This window comes from Ornithorhynchus anatinus, chromosome 3 (assembly GCF_004115215.2).
Source record: "Ornithorhynchus anatinus isolate Pmale09 chromosome 3, mOrnAna1.pri.v4, whole genome shotgun sequence".
NCBI lineage: Eukaryota > Metazoa > Chordata > Mammalia > Monotremata > Ornithorhynchidae > Ornithorhynchus > Ornithorhynchus anatinus.
Window position 1 is genome coordinate 29,217,022 of NC_041730.1, and position 19,741 is coordinate 29,236,762.

Below are 19,741 nucleotides of genomic sequence, written 5' to 3' on the forward strand. Positions count from 1 at the left end.
GGAGATCACCGATTTAGTTACAAACCTGCCCTCTATAATTTGAACACAAAGATCACAAAACAAAGATGATTTCATTAACCATCACCTCACTCTGCCAATAAGATACAGAGTTTATCACATAGGGTCTTGCTTTCAGACAAAAAGCTCTACTAAAGCTATTCAACCCTTCTTACCCATAAATTATATAATAGAGAAGACCATGAGGAAATAAAGTAAATCCATTTGAAAGCATCTACGTGTCTATGCCCATATAATAAGCAGGTTCTGCATGTGAACATCAACTTAGATTTCCTATTATGTTTGTAACTCAGGGAGTGTTTATGTCAAGATGCCATGAGGATGCTGAGATAAACCCCACATGACCTCAGCATAAAAAATCAAGATCACAAATCAGTCTTTGAGTTCTGAATAATCAGCATGATCACACTTTATCCAAGAAAAACTGGCAAAGATTGAACTTCCTGGAATCACATAAAGCAATATCAGAGTCCAAAAGGTTGCACATTCATTCCCATTGTTGAACCCACATTCTCTGCCCTCCTTAACCTTATCATCAACTCTAACCCAAATCTTTCCTTTAGACCTATGAATTCTCAATTTCAACACCACTGGCTTCACCCAGGAGCTAAGCCTTAGTCAGTTGGAATCAAACAAGCACTTTGAGTTCTTTAAGACCTCTCTGACCAGCCAGGCGATGGAAAGTACCTAAAAGAAGAAGCCTAACTCAAATATCCCTGCATTCTTTTGTCACCCCCTCTGAACCATCCCTAGGATTTAGAAAATATGTTCAAAGCTACCTATGGCAGCTAATGTGTCATTGTTTGCAGAACAAAAACAGTTTTTGAAAGGAGGAGAAATGCTGGAGGATTTTCTGGGCAGCAGCAGTTTTTCCTGACAGGCGAGGGATTTCTGCTCAAAGGTTATGACTCAGAAACGGTGACTCAAATACATAAGTGCTCCTCCTTGCCCTGCCCTTAACTAAGGCCAGTTACAGTCTTCTCATCTTCACCTCTCCTCTCTCTCCTCCCCTTCTCTTTCTTTCTTGACCTCATTTGACTCAGTCCAGACCTGTCAAATCTTGTAGAAGTAAAATGGTGAAAGCAGAAAATCTAAAATGTTCCATTTCAGAGGCTGCTGCAGAGCTTTTACTGGGCTCTCCAGAGCCAGAAAGATTCATTCTCTCCCCCCACTTTGTAGGCAGAAGCCATGTTTATTCAATACTTTTGTATTTGGTGCCCAGCAAGTGTTAGCACTAGGTGTTTATTGGGGAAATAATGTCCGATCTGAAAATGGGATGCCCTGCCACCGGATAGTCTCACTGGTTTTGGAAGCATAAACTATGAGGATTATGTGTGAGGCTTAAGAGGCATTCGAGGTCATTGTTTAGAATGGTAGGCCTCAATGTTCCAAACAAAGACTGCTTGTGTTCTGGGGACAATTCCAGCATGTTAGCGAATCAAGGCTGGGCTTCTGCTGCTGAGGAGTCAGGAGACATGATACCATTCTCCTTCGATGCCACATTCTTTCCAGCTCTCATTCTAACACGCTGAGCCCTCTGATGAAAAATACTGGGGCTCTCCCAGCAAGTCAAAGGTCAGGGCACGTCTTTCCTCCCCTCTGATGCAGTAAAGCTGGATAAATAATAAGTGCTTAACAAAAACATGAAAAAATGGTGCCCATGTTCAGCAGTACATGGGAGGGAAGAGGAGGAAGGTATCTCTGAACTATATATTCCTGGTAGATGCTCAATCAATCAGTGGTATTTATGTAGAGCTTATTATGCGCAGAGCACTGTACTGAGCTTGGGAGAGTACAACACAATTAGCAGACATTCCCTGCCCATAATGAGTTTACAAGGAATGTGTCCACCAATTCTGTTGTGCTGTACTTTCCCAAGTGCTCAGTACACTGTTCTGCACACTTTAAGTGCTCATTTTTTAAATGGTATTTGTTAAGCACTTACTATGGTAAGCACTGGGTTAGATAATCAGATTAGACACAGTCCATGTCCCACATGAGGCTAACAGTATTAATAAACACTGAATGAACAAATACTGTAAGAATTAATACCAGTGATTAATACCATAGATTAATTCTAGTGATTGAGGGTAATGCCAATTCTTTGAAGAAAGTCAGGGGGTCAGAGGTCTCTCCACTCTTCTCTCAGGGAAACTTTCTAGCTTCAAGCAGACATCTGCAAAATGTCTCGTCATGTCATGTCATTAAGTTACGTTGAATGCCTAGCATGACACACATGATGTCACGTGCACTTGAGTGTCAGTATCCATAAGGGCGGTGTCTGGCCCCCCCACCTGCTTGCTTTTTGAAGACTTTCCATTCCCATTCCTCATCCCTACTATAATTCTTATCCCTTTTCATCCCTACTCTTAAACTGAAATTTGGTGTCTATGGAGATCAAAATATGCCCATGTCCCAAATAACAAGGTTACAGTAGACAAGGGAGAAAGCATGATTGATAATCTATCCAGACTTCATGGTCCATGAGGCAAATCACCAGTATGCTGGAAAGGTAGATCTAGATTCTATCAATCAACCGATTGTTTTTATGAGTGCTTATTATGTACTAAGAGCTTAGGAAATTACAACATAGTAAATAGGCACAATCCTCAAGAAGCATAAAATACGTTATTGTCTGATTATAGTTCATTTCAGTTTAAGAGTGGGTCAATTCCTGCAGCTAAATTAGCTTGGTACACTGCAATCAAGAAATGCGCAGCTCTGTAAGCAGAAACTTCGTCTGGATCACTTCCTTTACATCCTCCATGCTGCTCTCCTACCTGATTTCTAATGGCTCTCTGGCTCTCAGCAGTCACTTACAGCACACAGAAGAAGCAACTTTTTTGAACCACTCAAAAAAGCCACCATGGCTCTGAAAGGTTACAGCACACAAAAGTAACAACCTTTTTGAGCCACTCAGTCTGATGCCGCCACCATGGCTCTGAACCACTTTGAAATCAATCAACCAATCCTATTTATCAAGTGCTTACTGCATGCAGAGCACTGTACTAAGAGCTTGGGAGAGTAGAATATAACAGAGTTGGTAGACATGTTCCTTGCTCACAGTGAGTTTACAATTTAGAGGGGGAGTACCTCACGGTAGACCTCTATTGTCACAAGTCATCCATTTAGCTCTGGATGCCCAGAGAGTATTCTCTGTTTCTTAGAGCCTTTAGTGGCATGGCCTAATGGAAAGAACACAGGCCCGGGAGTCAGAGGACCTGGGTTTAAAGTCCAGCTCCTGTGCAACCTTGGGCAAGTCATTTAACCTCTCTGTGCCTCGCATCCCACATGTGCAAAATAGAGATTAAATACCTGTTCTCCCCCCTACTTAGACTGTGTCCCCTATGTGGGACCTGATTATCTTGCACTTAGAACAGTGCTTGCCACCTAGTAAACATTTAAATACCAACATTATTAATATTATTATTACTACTACTTATGACTGAGGTAGGGCCTTCCTCACAGGTCAAATCTACCAATCAGTGGTTTTTATTGAGTATTTATGGTGTTCAGAGAACTTCTCTAAGTGCTTGGGAGAGTAAAATAGAGCTGGTAGACACTCTAGGACTCCAAAGATTTGCTCCATAGCTTGCTGCCATCATCATGTGACTCCCCGATTTTGAAATCCAAGGGGAATGTGGATAGCACCCAGTTTCAGCTACTGAGCATTGCTCTCTGAAAGTTGGTTCCAAAGCTTGGAAGAATGTTAAACTCTCACTCCCCCCATCACAATGATCTCAGGGGGGCCAGGATTGTGTCTACTTACTCTACTGTACTCTCCCTCTCGCCCCGCTCCGGTCTATTCTTCACTCCGCTGCCCGGCTCATCTTCCTGCAGAAACGATCTGGGCATGTCACTCCCCTTCTTAAACAACTCCAGTGGTTGCCTATCGACCTCCGCTCCAAACAAAAACTCCTCACTCTAGGCTTCAAGGCTCTCCATCACCTTGCCCCTTCCTACCTCTCCTCCCTTCTCTCTTTCTACCGCCCACCCCGCACACTCCGCTCCTCTGCCGACCACCTCCTCACCGTCCCTCGGTCTCGCCTATCCCGCCGTCGACCCCTGGGTCACGTCCTCCCGCGGTCCTGGAACGCCCTCCCTCCTCACCTCCGCCAAACTGATTCTCTTTCCCTCTTCAAAACCTTACTTAAAAATCACCTCCTCCAAGAGGCGTTCCCAGACTGAGCTCCTCTTCCCCCTCTACTCCCTCTGCCATCCCCCCTTTACGTCTCCGCAGCTAAAGCCTCATTTTCCCCTTTTCCCTCTGCTCCTCCACCTCTCCCTTCCCATCCCCACAGCACTGTACTCGTCTGCTCAACTGTATATATTTTCGTTACCCTATTTATTTTGTTAATGAATTGTACATCGCCTTGATTCTATTTACTTGCCATTGTTTTTACGAGATGTTCTTCCCCTTGACGCTGTTTAGTGCCATTGTTCTTGTCTGTCCGTCTCCCCCGATTAGACTGTAAGCCCGTCAAACGGCAGGGACTGTCTCTATCTGTTGCCGACTTGTTCATCCCAAGCGCTTAGTACAGTGCTCTGCACATAGTAAGCGCTCAATAAATACTATTGAATGAATGAATGAATTTAGTACAGTGCCCTGCACACAGTAAACACTCAAGAAATTCTACTGATGATAATGATTATGGTTACGGATTAGTGACCAGTGTTTACTTAGGACAGCATTTTAACAGTAACAGTTTTGTGCAACGTATCTTAAACCAAATCTTGGGCTCCTGAATTTAATCCTACCTAACCCAAGAATACCATCTCTCCACAAGATAATAATAATAATAATAATAATATAGTATTTGTTAAGCACTATTTTCCAAGCACTGTACTAAGTGCTGGGGTATTCAAAGTATTCAGGTTGAACACAGTCCCAGCTCCAGCCAGAGTTCACATTCTAAGCTGGGGAAGAACAGGTAGTTAATCCCCATTTTACAGATGAGGCAACCGTATCACCTAAAAGGTAAGTGACTCGCCCAGGGTCATACAGAAGGCAAGTGGCCTGGATTAGAGGTAGGATTAAAACTCAGGTCCTCTGACTCCCAGGCCCATGCTCTTTCCACTAGGCCAAGCTGTTTCATCCCTGCTATCCTTCCCTTTGCAACTTCTAGAATAAGTTTTTATGGGTTGGAAATGTGCCTACAAACTTTGTTGTATTGTGCTATTATTATTCTTGTTGTTGTTAGATTTTGCATTTACTATGTGTCAAGCACTGGTCTAAACAATGGGGCAGGCACAAGTTAATCAGGTCGGACACAGTCTTTGTCCCATGTGGAGCTCCCAGCCTAAGGGAGCCTGTATTAGCACTTAGTACAGTGATCTGCAAACAATGTGATCAATAAATACCACTGATTGATTGGTTAGGTTGAACTGAAAGTAGCGAAGGTCCTACTTTGGGTCAGTGGAAAAGGAGTGGTAGAAAGAAGGGCATTTCTGACTGCCTGTGAGGTGCTTTTATTCCAGGGTAGTTGTCCTGGTTGCTTCCCCTACAGCATCCAACAGTCAGCAGCAGCAACTTAACGGCACAGAAATTCCCTCTCCCCTTTTTCACTCCCACATTGAAGGTCTGGTTTCTAATAATAATAAAAATGATGATGGTATTTGTTAAGTGCTTACTATGTGCCAGGCTGGGATGGATACAAGTAAATTAAGTAGGATACAGTCCCTGTCTCATGTGGGGCTCATAGTCTCCATCCCCATTCAGCAGATGAGGTAAATGAGGCCCAGAGAAGTGAGGTGACTTGCCCAAGGTCACACAGCAGACAAGTGACAGATCCAGTATTAAAACCCATGACCTCCTGACTCCCAGGCCCATGTTCTATCCACTAAGCCATGCTGCTTCTAGCCCCACCAGCCCCACCTCCCTTCTTGATGAGATACATACTGCACTTAGACATCATCAACCAGTTCAGGACTCATAATTTCTAGCCCAGGAGGGTCAAAAGAAGTACATTCACAAGTGTCCCAAGGTATAAAACTGCAGTTTTCTCTACTGTCAAATGGCCCTTTCTTCAAACCAGGAAGCCCAATCTGCTCTGTTCCATTTAGCCTGCACAAGCAAAGGCAAATATGGGCTATGACTTTCAAAAGCCAAATGAGACAGGGCAGAGAGTGATGCAGAGTTGACCAATAACTCTTCACATCATCAAGTTTTCAGGCTCTGCAGCCCATCTGTCTTGATGGGTGACCCTCTTCTGCCAGTCAATCAATCAATGGTATTTATTGAATGCTTACTGTGTGCAAAGCACTGTTCTAAGCACTTGGGAGAGGATAATACAACAGAACTAGTAGACATTCCCTGCCTATAATGAGCTTACAGTCTAGAGGAGGGGAGAGGATGTGGAGGAAGGGTTTGCCTATCTATGGGGTATAAGATTTTATATTTTATTTTATAATTAAAATATATTTTATTTATAAACTTTTATCAGGGACCACCCCCCCAACCTTGTCCTGCACCCACCTTTTCCCTCTCCCCACCACTGTCTCTGAGCACTTCTTGCCTCACTCAGCAGTAGGAAAATAGAGCATGCACTTCCCCCTCCCCCACTTAAAAGCTTTTCACAAAGAGAGAGTGTTGGAAAGTGGACAGTAGGGTCATGAAGGAGATGGGGTGCCCATCACAGAGCAGTAAAACTTGCTACAGCTAAATTTGACGTTGGTCTCTGGCTAAACAGATGTGCCATTTCAGAGAAATTCCGATTTCTTTGAGCAAATGATCCCTCACCTGCGGCTGCTTCTAACCTTAAGAATCCGTATGACGTGGGAGAGTCATTGGCTCTCTCACCAAGTGCTTCGCTTCCCATTTGGAAAATAGGGGGAATAACTCTAGCTCCAGGGATATTGGGGGAACAAATGAGATACCCCATGTATTTGTCGCCTGTTTACTTGTTCTGATGTCTGTCTCCCCCCTTCTAGACTGTGAGCCTGTTGTGGGCAGGGACTGTCTCTACTTGTTGCTGAATTGTACTTTCCAAGCGCTTAGTACAGTGCTCTGCACACAGTAGGCGCTCAATAAACACCATTAAATGAATACCCCCGCAGCTGCTGCAAACTTTCAGGAGCAGGTAACAAATAAATCCAGGTGATTATGACTGCCTGTCTACTTGTTTTGTCGTCTGTCTCCCCCGTTTAGACCGTCAGCCCGTCCTTGGGCAGGGACTGTCTCTATCTGTTGTTGAACTGTACATTCCAAGTGCTTAGTACAGTGCTCTGCACCCAATAAGCGCTCAATAAATACGATTGAATGACTGAATCGTTTTATATCTTCTTTCATGGATTTCCATTGAGCAAATTAATCTCTCTCGAAAAGCCAGACAGGGTCAAAATCATAACTCTCAAGCTGTAATTACCAAGGCTTCCACTAACCTGCCCAAACTGGAAACGACCAAAAAATAACCCAGCTCAGTCAGTCACCCTCCATTCATTTCTTCCCCCTCCCCCCTCCCCCCCCCCCAGCTCTTTTTCATTCTTTCATTCAGTCCTATTATTGAGCGCTTCCTGTGTGCACAGCACTGTTTGAAGGGCTTGGGAGAGGACCCTGTAACATCAGATAGACCCATTCCCTGCTCACAACGAGCTCTCCCCCACATCCCAATTCCGCAAGGAAATAAGTGACTCTGCATTTTGCATTAGCGGGGCTCTAGATATAATAATAATAATAATGATGATGGTATTTGTTAAGCGCTTACTATGTGCAAAAGCATCCCCTTTTCCCTCTGCTCCCTCTCTGCTCCCCCTTCACCTCCCCTCAGCTAAACCCCCTTTCCCTCTGCTCCTCCCCCTCTCCCTTCCCCTCTCCTCAGCACTGTGCTCATTTGTATATATTTTTATTACCCTATTTATTTTATTAATGAGGTGTACATCCCCTTGATTCTATTTATCATGGTTAAGTTGTCTTGTTTTTGTCTGTCTCCCCCGATTGGACTTTAAGCCCATCAATGGGCAGGGACTGTTTCTACCTGTGGCCAAATTGTCCATTCCAAGCGCTTAGTATAGAGCTCTGCACATAGTAAGCGCTCAATAAATACTACGGAATGAATGAATGAATGCAAAGCACTGTTCTAAGCGCTGGGGAGTACAAGGTGATCGGGTTGTCCCACCTGGGGCTCACAATCCCCATTTTACAGATGAGCTCAATGAGGCCCAGGGAACTGACCTGCCCAACGTCACCCAGCTGACAAGCGGTGGAGCGGGGATTCGAACCCACGACCTCTGCCTCCCCAGCCCGGGGTCTTTCCACTGAGCCCCGCTGCTTCTCTATAGCCACAGATATAGCCGCTTGTGGGGCAGGGATTGCCTCTCTCTGGTGCCGGATTGTCCATTCTAAGGGTTTAGCAGAGTGCTCTGCACACAGTGAGCGCTCCATAAATATAGAGAAGCAGCTGGGCTCAGTGGAAAGAGCCCGGGCTTGGGAGTCCGAGGTCATGGGTTCGAATCCCGCCTCCGCCACTTGTCAGCTGGGTGACTGTGGGCAAGTCACTTCACTTCCCTGTGCCTCAGTTACCTCATCTGTAAAAGGGGATGAAGACTGTGAGCCTCACGTGGGGCAACCTGATTACCCTGAATCCTCCCCCAGCGCTTAGAACAGTGCTCTGCACATAGTAAGCGCTTAACAAATACCAACATTATTATTACTAGGGAAGCAGCGTGGCTCAGTGGAAAGAACCTGGGCTACGGAGTCAGAGGTCATGGGTTCGACTCCCAGCTCTGCCACTTGTCAGCTGGGTGACTGTGGGCAAGTCACTTCACTTCTCTGGGTCTCAGTTCCCTCATCTGTAAAATGGGGATTAACTGTGAGCCTCACGTGGGATGACCTGATTACCCTGTATCTCCCCCAGCGCTTAAAAAGGTGCTCTGCACATAGTAAGCGCTTAACAAATACCAACATTATTAACCCTGTGTCTACCCCAGAGCTTAGAACAGTGCTCTGCACATAGTAAGCGCTTAACAAATACCAACATTATTAACCCTGTGTCTCCCCCAGAGCTTAGAACAGTGCTCTGCACATAGTAAGCGCTTAACAAATACCAACATTATTAACCCTGTGTCTACCCCAGAGCTTAGAACAGTGCTCTGCACATAGTAAGCGCTTAACAAATACCAACATTATTAACCCTATATCTCCCCCAGCGCTTAAAAAGGTGCTCTGCACATAGTAAGCGCTTAACAAATACCAACATTATTAACCCTATATCTCCCCCAGCGCTTAAAAAGGTGCTCTGCACATAGTAAGCGCTTAACAAATACCAACATTATTAACCCTGTGTCTCCCCCAGCGCTTAGAACAGTGCTCTGCACATAGTAAGCGCTTAACAAATACCAACATCATTATTATTACAACCGAGTGAATGAATGACGGCGACGCTGCCCTCCCGTTTACCTCCAGCTCGGCGCTTCGCCGCCCCACCCCCACCTCGGCTGCCGCTGCAGGAGAACTACAACTCCCGGCATGCAGCTCGGCGTTTCGCCGCCCCACCCCCACCGCGGCAGCCCCTGCAGAACTACAACTCCCGGCATGCAACTCGGCGTTTCGCCGCCCCACCCCCTCCGCGGCTACAGCTGCAGGACAACTACAACTCCCGGCATGCATCTCGGCGCATCGCCGCCCCACGCCCACCTCGGCTGCCGCTGCGGGAGAACTCCCGGCATGCAGCTCGGCGCTTCGCCGCCCCACCCCCACCGCGGCAGCAGCTGCAGAACTACAAGTCCCGGCATGCAGCTCGGCGCTTCGGTCCCACCCCCCCTCGGCTGTAGCTGCAGGAGAACTACAACTCCCGGCATGCACTCGGCAATTCGCGCCCCCTCGTCTGCAGCGGCAGGAGAACTACAACTCCCGGCATGCAGCTCGGCGCTGCGCTCCCACCCCCCTCGGCTGCAGGGGCAGGAGAACTACAACTCCCGGCATGCAGCGCGGCGCTTTGCTCCCACCCCCCTCGGCTGCCGCGGCAGGAGAACTACAACTCCCGGCATGCAGCGCGGCGGGAAGGGGGCGGGGGGTGGGGTCACGTGACCTGCCGAAGATGGCCTCTGCGACGGAGGCGCCGCTGGCCCCGCTGCACATCTTGCTGAAGGTGAGGGAGGGAGGGAGGGAGCGGCCCCGGCCCCGGCCCCCCGCCCCGGCCCAGGCTTCGGCCCCCCGCCTCCGACGACTTCTCAGCGGGGCTCAGCCGGAAGAGGCCGGGCTGGGGAGGCAGAGGTTGTGAGTTCGAATCCCGCCTCCCCCCCTTGCCTGCTGGGGGACTGTGGACAAGTCACTTCCCCGGGCCTCAGTGACCTCGTCTGTCAAATGGGGATTAATAATAAGGTTGGTACTCGTTAAGCGCTGGGGGAGATCCAGGGGCATCAGGTTGTCCCACCGGAGGCTCCCAGTCTTCATCCCCATTTGACAGATGAGGTCACTGAGGCCCAGAGAAGTGACTGGCCCACAGTCCCACAGCTGACAAGTGGCGGAGCCGGGATTCGAACCCAGGACCTCTAAATAGAGAAGCAGCATGGCTCAGTGGAAAGAGCACGGGCTTTGGAGTCAGAGGTCATGGGTTCAAATCCCAGCTCGGCCACTTGTCAGCTGTGTGACTTTGGGCAAGTCACTTCACTTCTCGGTGCCTCAGTTCCCTCATCTGTAAAATGGGGATTAAGACTGGGAGCCCCACGTGGGACAACCTGATTCCCCTGTATCTACCCCAGCGCTTAGAACGGTGCTCGGCACATAGTAAGCGCTTAACAAATACCAACAAAAAAAAACAACCTCCCAAGACCACACTCTTTCCACTGAGCCACGCTGCTGTTAAACCTGTGAGCCTCTCGTGAGACCACCTGATCACCTCGTATCCCCCCAGCGCTGAGAACAGCGCTCGGCACATAGTAAGCGCTTAACAAATACCAACATTATTATTAGTTTTCTGCCTAGGGGTGCCATCTGAGAGTCTCCTCGACTCCCCCGCTCCCGAGGATTGGCGAGCAAGAGAGAAGCAGCGGTGCTCAGTGGAAAGAGCCCGGGCTTGGGAGTCAGAGGTCGTGGGTTCGAATCCCACCTCCGCCACTTGTCAGCTGGGGGACTGTGGGCAAGTCACTTCACTGGGCCTCAGTGACCTCATCTGTCAAATGGGGATTAAAACTGTGAGCCCCACATGGGACAACCTGATCACCTTGTATCTCCCCAGCACTTAGAACGGTGCTTGACACATAGTAAGCACTTAATAATAATAATAATGTTGGTGTTAAGTGCTGGGGTAGGTACAGGGTCATCAGGTTGTCCCACTTGGGGCTCACAGTCTTCATCCCCATTTTACAGATGAGGTAACTGAGAAATCAAGTGACTTGCCTAGAGTCACACAGCTGACGTGGTGGAGCAGGGATTAGAACCCACCACCTCTGACTCCTAAACCCGTGCTCTTTCCACTGAGCCATGCTGCTTCTCTATTTGGTATTTGTTAAGCGCTTACTATGTGCAGAGCACTGTTCTAAGCACTTGGGATAGATGCAGGGTAATCAGGTTGTCCAACATGAGGCTCACAGTCTTAATCCCCATTTTACAGATGAGGTAAATGAGGCATCGAGAAGTTAAGTGACTTGCCCAAAGCCACACAGCTGACTGGTGGCGGAGCAGGGATTAGAACCCATGACCTCTGACTCCTAAACCCGTGCTATTTCCACTGAGCCACACTCCTTTAACAAATCCCACCATTATTATTATTATTATTATTATTATTATTAATAAATGGTATTTAGTAATGATGGTATCTGTTAAGGCTTACTGTGTGCCAAGCACTGTTCTAAGCACTGGGGAGGATACAAGGTCATCAGGTTGTCCCACGTGGGGCTCACCGTCTTTATCCCCATTTTACCGAGGAGATAACACTGAGGCCCAGAGAAGTGAAGTGACTTGCCCAGAGTCACACAGCTGACAGGCGGTGGAGCAGAGGGTTAGAACCCATGACCTCTGACTCCCAAGCCCGGGCTCTTTCCACTGAGCCACGAAGCGCTTACTATGTGCCGAGCAGTGTCCTAAGCGCTGGCCGCTATGAGATCATCAGGTTGTCCCAAGTGGGGCTCACAGTCTTAACCCCCATTTTCCATTCATTCAATAGTATTTTTTGAGCGCTTACTGTGTGCAGAGCACTGTACCAAGCTCTTGGATGAGGTAACGGAGGACCAGAGAAATGAAGTGACTTGCCTACAGTCACACAGCAAAGTAGAGAAGCAGCTTGGCTTAGTGGAAAGAGCACGGGCGTGGGTTCTAATAATAATAATGATGATGGCATTTGCTGGAGAGGATACAAGGTGATCAGGTTGTCCCTCATGGGCCTCACAGTCTTCATCCCCATTTTACAGATGAAGTCACTGAGGCACAGAGAGTGAAGTGACTTGCCCTAAATCACACAACTGACAAGCGGCGGAGTCGGAATTTGAACCCATGGCCTCTGACTCCCGAGCCCGTGCTCTTTCCACTGAACCATGAATCCCAGCTTTGCCAGTTGCCTGCTTGTGTGACCTTGAGAGAGTCACTTAACTTCTCTGTGCCCATTACCTCATCTGTAAAATGGGGATTAAGACTGTGAGCCTCACGTGGGACAACCTGATTACTTTGTATCTACCCCAGTGCTTAGAACACTGCTTGGCACATAGTAAGCGCTTAAATACTATTTTTATTATGATGATTATTTTCCCCTTCTTTCTTATTTGGTGTTTATTTCCTTTCCCTCAGTCAGGCAGATGCCCCGGGGCTTTGTCAGGTTTGGGGAAAGCTCTCTTGGGAACCCACGGCTTTATTTTTTGTCAATTATGCATATCGGAACCAGCTTCGAGCTCCTTATGGGCTCTTTGAAATGAGTCAATTAAAACACAACACAAGTAGTTCTCTTTCCAAAGTGTGGGTGCCCTCCCTATACACACATTCCCAGTGGACATAGTCTTACGATAGATGTTTCAGCAAGCCCCATATTTCTCAAAGGGAATCGTATTGATACTTTGGTTTACACTCCAGCAAACTTCTGGATTTTAATTTTCTTCCTCTATTGAACATACAGGCCTCCTCAAAAGATGTTGTCAGACAACTCTGTCAAGAAAGCTTTTCCAGTTCGGCTGTAGGCTCACAAAAACTGCTCGACCGTACGTGTTCTATTTTGCCTGTGACCCCAGAGGAGGCAGATCAGGTAAGGTATTTCTAAAACGTTCCTGTAATCTGTAAGCATTCCTCCTCGTGCTTCCATCCTCTCATTCCAGGAAATTACATCCAGGAGAATGTTTTCTGAAAACAGCTAGCCTCCCAAATCCCATTTAGCCAGTGTAATTAGCTGGCTAGTTGTTCTGGTACCCAGCCCACCCTGTATCCAGATCACTAGATGAAATAAACCTCTGAATCCAAAATTGCAATAATCCATCCTTTCCTCTCCATCCAAACTGCTACCTTGCTGATCTAAACACTTATCCTATCCTGCCTTATTCTGTCACCCTCCTTGCTGATCTCCTGTCTCTCCCCACTTGTCCATACTTTACTCTGCTGCATTTTTCAGCAAAAACGTTTGGTTTTTGCTCAAGAACCTCCAATTTGCCTATCCACTTCAGCATTAAACAGAAACTCCGTGCCATTGGCTGTAAAGCACTCCACCAGCCCGCACTGATCTCCTGCAGCCCAGCCTGCACACTCTGCTTCTGTAGCACCATTCATTTGTTCATTCAGTAGTATTTATTGAGCGTTTACTATGTGCTGAGCACTGTACTAAGCGCTTGGAATGTACAATTCGACCAGTTTACTTGTAGTGCTCCAATCCTGCTCCCGACGCCTTTTACCCGTCCTCCCTCTCCATATATACCAGACCATCACTGTCTTCACCTTCAAAGCGTTACTAAGGTCACATCTCCTCCAAGAAGCCTTTCCCGATTAAACTTTCTTTTTCCCAGCTTGCTCTCCCTTCTGCATCATATATGTAATTTCCCCCGTTTAGACTGTGAGCCCGTCACTGGGCAGGGATTGTCTCTATCTGTTGCCGAATTGTACATTCCAAGCGCTTAGTACAGTGCTCTGCACATAGTAAATGCTCAATAAATACTATTGAATGAGTGAATGTAATTTGAATCTGTGACCTTTGGACACTTGATATTCGCCCCACTCCTAACCCCACAGCACTTACGTACTTATCTTTAAATTACATATTATAAATTATTCATATTAATGTCTGTCTCCCCCTCTAGTTTGTAAGCTCACTGTCGGCAGGTCTGCTAATGCTTTTGTATTCATTCATTCATTTGTATTTATTGAGCGCTTACTGTGTACAGAGCACTGAACTAAACACATGGAAAGTAAAATTTAGCATAGATAGGACAATCCCTACCCAACAACGGGCTCACAGTGTTGTAAGCTCCCAAGTGCTTAGTAACAGTGCTCAGCAATACTAAGTGCTTAATAAATACCACTGACTGATAAGCAACACACAGCTCCCACAAAATGATTCCCTTGAAAACCAAACTAGAAGGACCTAGAAAAGGAAGCAGAGTATTAACTTCAGTATGGTTTGCATTATTCATTCACTTGTATTTGAGTGCATACTGTGTGAAGAGCACTGTACTAAGCGCGTGGAAGGTACGCCTCCCTGGCCCTGGGGCCTGTGACTGCTTAAAACTGAAGGTTCCAAGAAAGTAGAGCCCACCTGTTACATTAAGTGAAAATAAAAAATGCAGCCTGGTTTATTTCAGTACTAAGTATGTGAACGGCACAGCATGGTTCATTGCTCTCAGTGCCAGGCTGGTAGTCTTAGCTCCTGGGTTTCTTTTGCAGTATCCTGCTGGTTACCACTCTTTTTTTTTTTTCTAAACCATCTTTCCACCAAATGGAAGATGCAAGTGCAATCTACCTTTATGTAAGGCTACTCTGAGGCTTAATGAGAGTCATCACTACTGAAGACTAATTGTAAAAGGTGCTACAGAAGTGGTGATACTTGGCTAGAGTGGAAACTCGGCAGGATTGCTTGGTATACAGGTATCGTAAATGTGTACTGATGAGTGTTGTGTTCTAGACTTTGACACTACTCTCCCATGCTACCTCCCTGAAACCAATGCCCTCTAAAACCTGAGACTTGTGTTCTTTGGCTACCACTCTGTATTTTTGAAATGAGCCTCTCCCCTTCCTAACGATTTTAAAAATACAGAGTAGCCAAAGTGCTCAAGTCTCACAGGATTTGGCAAGCAGAGAAGACAAGGAAGTCTTCTCCCCTTCCTAACTTCTTTATCTTCTCTGCTTGCCAACCCCTGGCTGATGCCCAGTGATGTGCTGTGATGTGCTATGTTTTACCTCCAGCTTTCTCACCGTGTGTCTCACCACCCCTCTTTCTTTCAGCTGATCCGTTCTCTGCACAGTCTCACCTCACAGGTAGCCTACCAAGGCCTTACGTCAGCCGAAGACATTCTTGCCCTCTTTCCTGAAAACTTTCATCAATCTCTCAAAAACCTGCTGACCAAAATCATCCTGGAATATGTGTAAGTGTTCAGACTTTAAAAATCACGAGGGTAAGGATCTTGTCTACCAATTGTATTGTATTCTTACAAGCACTTAGGACAGTGCTCTGCACTCCATAACTGCTCGATGGATTGATTATTCACTTAACCTAGCAGAAGGGTGGACATGAGACTGATTTTTTAATGGTATTTTTGAAGTGCTACTATGTGCCAGGCATTGTATTAAGCCCTGGGGTAGATAGGAAATGATCAGGTTGGACCAGTCCAGGTCTCACATAAGGCTCATAGTCTTAATCCCCATTTTACAGATGAAGTAACTGAGGCACAGAGAGGCTAAGAGACTTGCCCAGGGTCACAGAGCAGACATGTGGCTGAGCTGGGATTAGAATGCAGGTCCTTCAGACTCCCAGGCCTGTGCACTATCCACTAGGTCACACTCCTTCATTGATTTAACAACAATGTCCCTGAAATCTGAAGACCCCAGGCCCTTTTCCAAGGGGTTTCCCCTCTCTGCATGGTGGTGCAGGTGCTCTAACCTGAGGCTAGAAATTGCACTGAGAAGCTGTGCCTTTGCTTTGCCCAGCTCTGTGGTGGGAAGCCTAGAACTTGGAGGGATGAATTTGTCTTCCCTCCCACTGGGCTGTGGGTGAAGGTATATCACTGGTTCCCAAGTCTGAGGGTGGTGGTGTCTCAGTGGGAGGTTGAGAGATAATTGTGTTTTCTTTTTTGCTCTACTACTTTCAACAGGCCTACATGGAGAAATGAAGCCCAGACAAATCAGAGTGAGTTGCCAGAAGAGCCCCCTCCCCGCTCTCCTTCAGAGGGCTGCACTGCCCTGCCGTATGCTCCAGCCCTCTAGATGTGGGATATGTTTTTCTGTCAGCTGTTTCCCTTCCAAGGGGGCCAGCAACTGGGAGGGTAACAAATTAGAGTCCTCAGACCTCACAGAGAGCTACTAAAGCCCATTGTTTCATTCCAGTTTCACGTCGGGTTAGGGGAAGCAAAAGCAGGATTTTTCCCTGTATTTCACAGGCCCCTACCCCCTCTTACCCTTTCCATTTGGCAAGCTAAGAAGCTGGAGAGGTGTTGTAGATAAAACCTCAATGACGGTTCCAATAAGGCATGTGAGCTCTCCACAGCCTTGAAGTCTGGGGAGCAGAAGGCAGTTCACCAACTAAGTCATTCACCCCACTTCCCGGAAAGGGTTGTGATGGCTTTTGGAGCCTGAAGTTAAGTTTCGTGGGTATCGCTTTCCATTTAATCCAAGAGAAAGAATTGGGTCTCGGGCTTCAGCCGTTAATCATGTCTGGATGGGGAGTCTTGACGGTAGCCCCAGGTCATGTGAGTCTGGGGCTCAGTGCACCTTTCTCTCCTGCAGTCTCTTTGCCTCGGCTGGTCGACTTGGATTGGAGGGTGGATATCAAGATGTCATCTGACAGTATCAGCCGCATGGCGGTCCCCACCTGCCTGCTGCAAATGAAGGTAGGAAATGGAGGGTATAGCCATCGTGGCTATGTTGGAAAGGCCTGGTGGCAACCGGGCCCGATAATCTTGCTAGAGGTAGAGGGAATGACAGGATCCTGAGTCCCTCACCTGGGAGACAGAGCCAGAGAATGCCTACGAACAGAGGCTTTCGGAAAATTTGAACCCAGAGAATGAGAAGCAGCCTGGCCTAGTGGAAGGGCCACAGGCCTGGGAGTCAAAGGACCTGGGTTCTCATCCCATCCCTGCCAATTCCTTGCTCTGTAACCTTGGGCAAAGTCATTTAACTTCTCTTTGCTACAGTTCTCCTGTTCTCCCTCCCACTTAGACTGTAAGCCCCAAGTGGGAAAGGGACTCTGGCCAACCTAATTCACTTATATCTCCCCAAGTGCCCAGAACAGTGTTTGACACCTAATAAGCATTTAACAAATACCATAAAAAAAGAAAGTCTGGGGAGGATGCCCCAAACTATTGAGTGACTTACCAGAACAACTGGAAGCCCTGTCTGACATGCTTTGCTGACCAGCCAGCCCTGACTGAGGAGGCAGCGGTGGGAGGTGAGAAGGGAAGAGAAGGCTGGGAGGAGAACCATATTTCACCTTTCAACTCCATTCCCGTTCCAGATCCAGGAAGATGCCAGTTTATGTGGCAACAAGCCTGCAGTATCGGCCGTGACCATGGAGCTGAGCAAAGAGACGTTGGACACCATGCTGGATGGGCTGGGCCGTATTCGCGACCAGCTGTCTGCGGTGGCCAAGTGACCCAAGCCAACGGAGTCTCCTGCTGGGCATCCTGTGAAAAAGGACATTCTTGGAGCCTGCCCAACCTGAGGGCCCGAGTCTACTCCCTGAACAGAAGTAACCTTGGGATGCACAAGCAACAACTCTCCAGGACCAAAACCCGCAGTCTGTTCCTGTTCTCTCTCCCAGAGTCTCTTCCTTCAAATCGATGAACAAGGGTTTCCATCTCTGCAAACACCTGGGCAGCTGTGAGAGGGCATCCACTCCGTCAGTTGCTTATTCCGCTGCTGGTCAATTGCAGGGGCCAAATGCTGATTTTGGGTAATCAGCTCATGTCCGGCCCGAGCTGGGAGGTGCAGAGGGGCCACGGGATTGTTGAGTACCTGGTGGGATCTTGCTTTCCAGTTCTGGCTTTGACAGGAGAATGTTATCGGGCTTATTAGGGTGCTATCAGTGGAAAATATCCCACCTGATCATCCTTAGCAGTGGAAAATCGTAGCAAGTCCAGAGAGCACTAGGTGTTGGGTGGGAGCTGGGGAAGGAAGGTGCTCCTCACATCGCCCCCATCATGAACTCTCTCCAGCGTAGCTCTCTCTTCCCCAGCACTGCATCACACCCTCATGGGGAAAAAAGATTGAAAATAAATATGCCTGTGCTCCTGCACTGTTCTGTGATTCCTTTCAGGCTTATTATTAGAGATTGGAGGTGGAGGAGGGGGAGTTAGTCTGCCCAGGGAGCTATGTAAAAAAACATCAGTTCTGTGGCAAAACATGAAATCCATGGGGATGGTGGTTCCCATCACCTCCTGAAAGTTGGTACCTACTAGCATGGGGTAAGCCCTCTTCGTGCTTCAACTGGCATGGGTGGTGATGCCAAGTTCCAGTTGGGTTGGGTCATGGTTGGCAATTGAATGGGTTGGGGCTCAAACTTCCAAGTTCCTCCGGTACATTATGTGCATTAGATTCCAACTTGTTAGCCAGATAGTGTTAGGGGGATTTGGAAGTAGTGTATTTTGTCCCAGTTCAGGAAGAGCAATCAATGATCAATTGAGGTCATGTGGGCAGAATATTTCTCCCCCTTGGGATTCCCAAGAGAATCAAAAAACCCTAAGAAGCTCAGGATGACTGTGGGGTAGAAAGGTGGACCTTGGTACTCCCAGCACAGGCTCAGGCTCTGTCCAGGTCAGACTTTGAGGAAAAAAGCATCAGGTGCCACACTCGTTCTGAATCAGCAGGGGCCCAATACCTCCAGTGCCCACGGCTCCCTCTACCATCATTAGTAGTTGTTTACCATCCGACTGCGGGATTTTCTTCTACTGAATCCTTTTTTCATTAATCTCTTTAGGGAGCTCAAAGGCAGGAGGATAGGATGAACCCCAGAACCACAACCTAGTTGGAATCCATTCTACTTTGAAAACCAAGTCACCAAGGCTTAGACATACAGGACTCGAACTCAACTCACCCAGTGAGGAAGTTAAGATAATTTGATCTCAGTTCCACAGCCTGGCTCACTCTGTCAGACTGTGTGACCTCCATTTGAAGTCAGAGCCTGTGCGCCCCTAAATATTAGCTAGCTGTTGCCCCCTGAAGGTGAAGTCAGTTGATGAATGAATTCAGCCTCTTATTGTGACTGCTACTCAACATGCTGTCCAAGAAGTCAATGCTACTTGGAAAGGAAAGTTCCTGGAAAGGGAAGATTTTGGCAGAGAACACAGATGCTCTAATAAAGGGTCCTCATTTAATTCCCCCAAATGCGCTTTCCAAGAAAACTCTATGGATACACTACCACAATGACTGCAGATGGAGAGGGGCATTTTGGGAGAAATGTGTCCATGGAGTCACTATGGGTCTGAGACAACTAGACAGCATAAGACAAGTGCACTCCTGAAAGGTGTGTAGGTTCAGCTCTGTAGGATCAAAAGGAGCAAAAGCTATGGTGCATTATTTTTAACATGAGCAAATCACTTCTGAGTTATAGGCTAAGTTCCTTTTGTATAGCACCTCTTTTGGGATGTCGCATACAAACCTTTCCCGCAG

At 47.4% G+C, this 19,741-nt stretch overlaps 1 protein-coding gene across 1 annotated transcript; it reads left to right on the forward strand.

The window, feature by feature from the left end:
• Positions 1–10,009: 10,009 nt before the first annotated feature.
• On the forward strand, positions 10,010–18,379 carry COMMD9 (COMM domain containing 9). Its single transcript, XM_029061544.2, has 6 exons — positions 10,010–10,103; positions 13,059–13,184; positions 15,365–15,504; positions 16,231–16,265; positions 16,862–16,965; positions 17,589–18,379. Exons 1-6 carry the CDS (start codon positions 10,053–10,055, stop codon positions 17,724–17,726), a joined length of 594 nt encoding a protein of 197 aa, XP_028917377.1. The 5' UTR covers positions 10,010–10,052; the 3' UTR covers positions 17,727–18,379.
• The last annotated feature ends 1,362 nt before the right edge of the window (positions 18,380–19,741 follow it).

Bases quoted from the DNA above. Each gene is read 5' to 3' on its own strand.
- COMMD9 (XM_029061544.2), top strand. From the start codon at position 10,053: ATGGCCTCTGCGACGGAGGCGCCGCTGGCCCCGCTGCACATCTTGCTG. The intron at 16,266-16,861 runs GTGAGTTGCCAG...TCTCTCCTGCAG, and splicing joins TGAAGCCCAGACAAATCAGA to TCTCTTTGCCTCGGCTGGTC. The intron at 16,966-17,588 runs GTAGGAAATGGA...TTCCCGTTCCAG, and splicing joins CCTGCCTGCTGCAAATGAAG to ATCCAGGAAGATGCCAGTTT.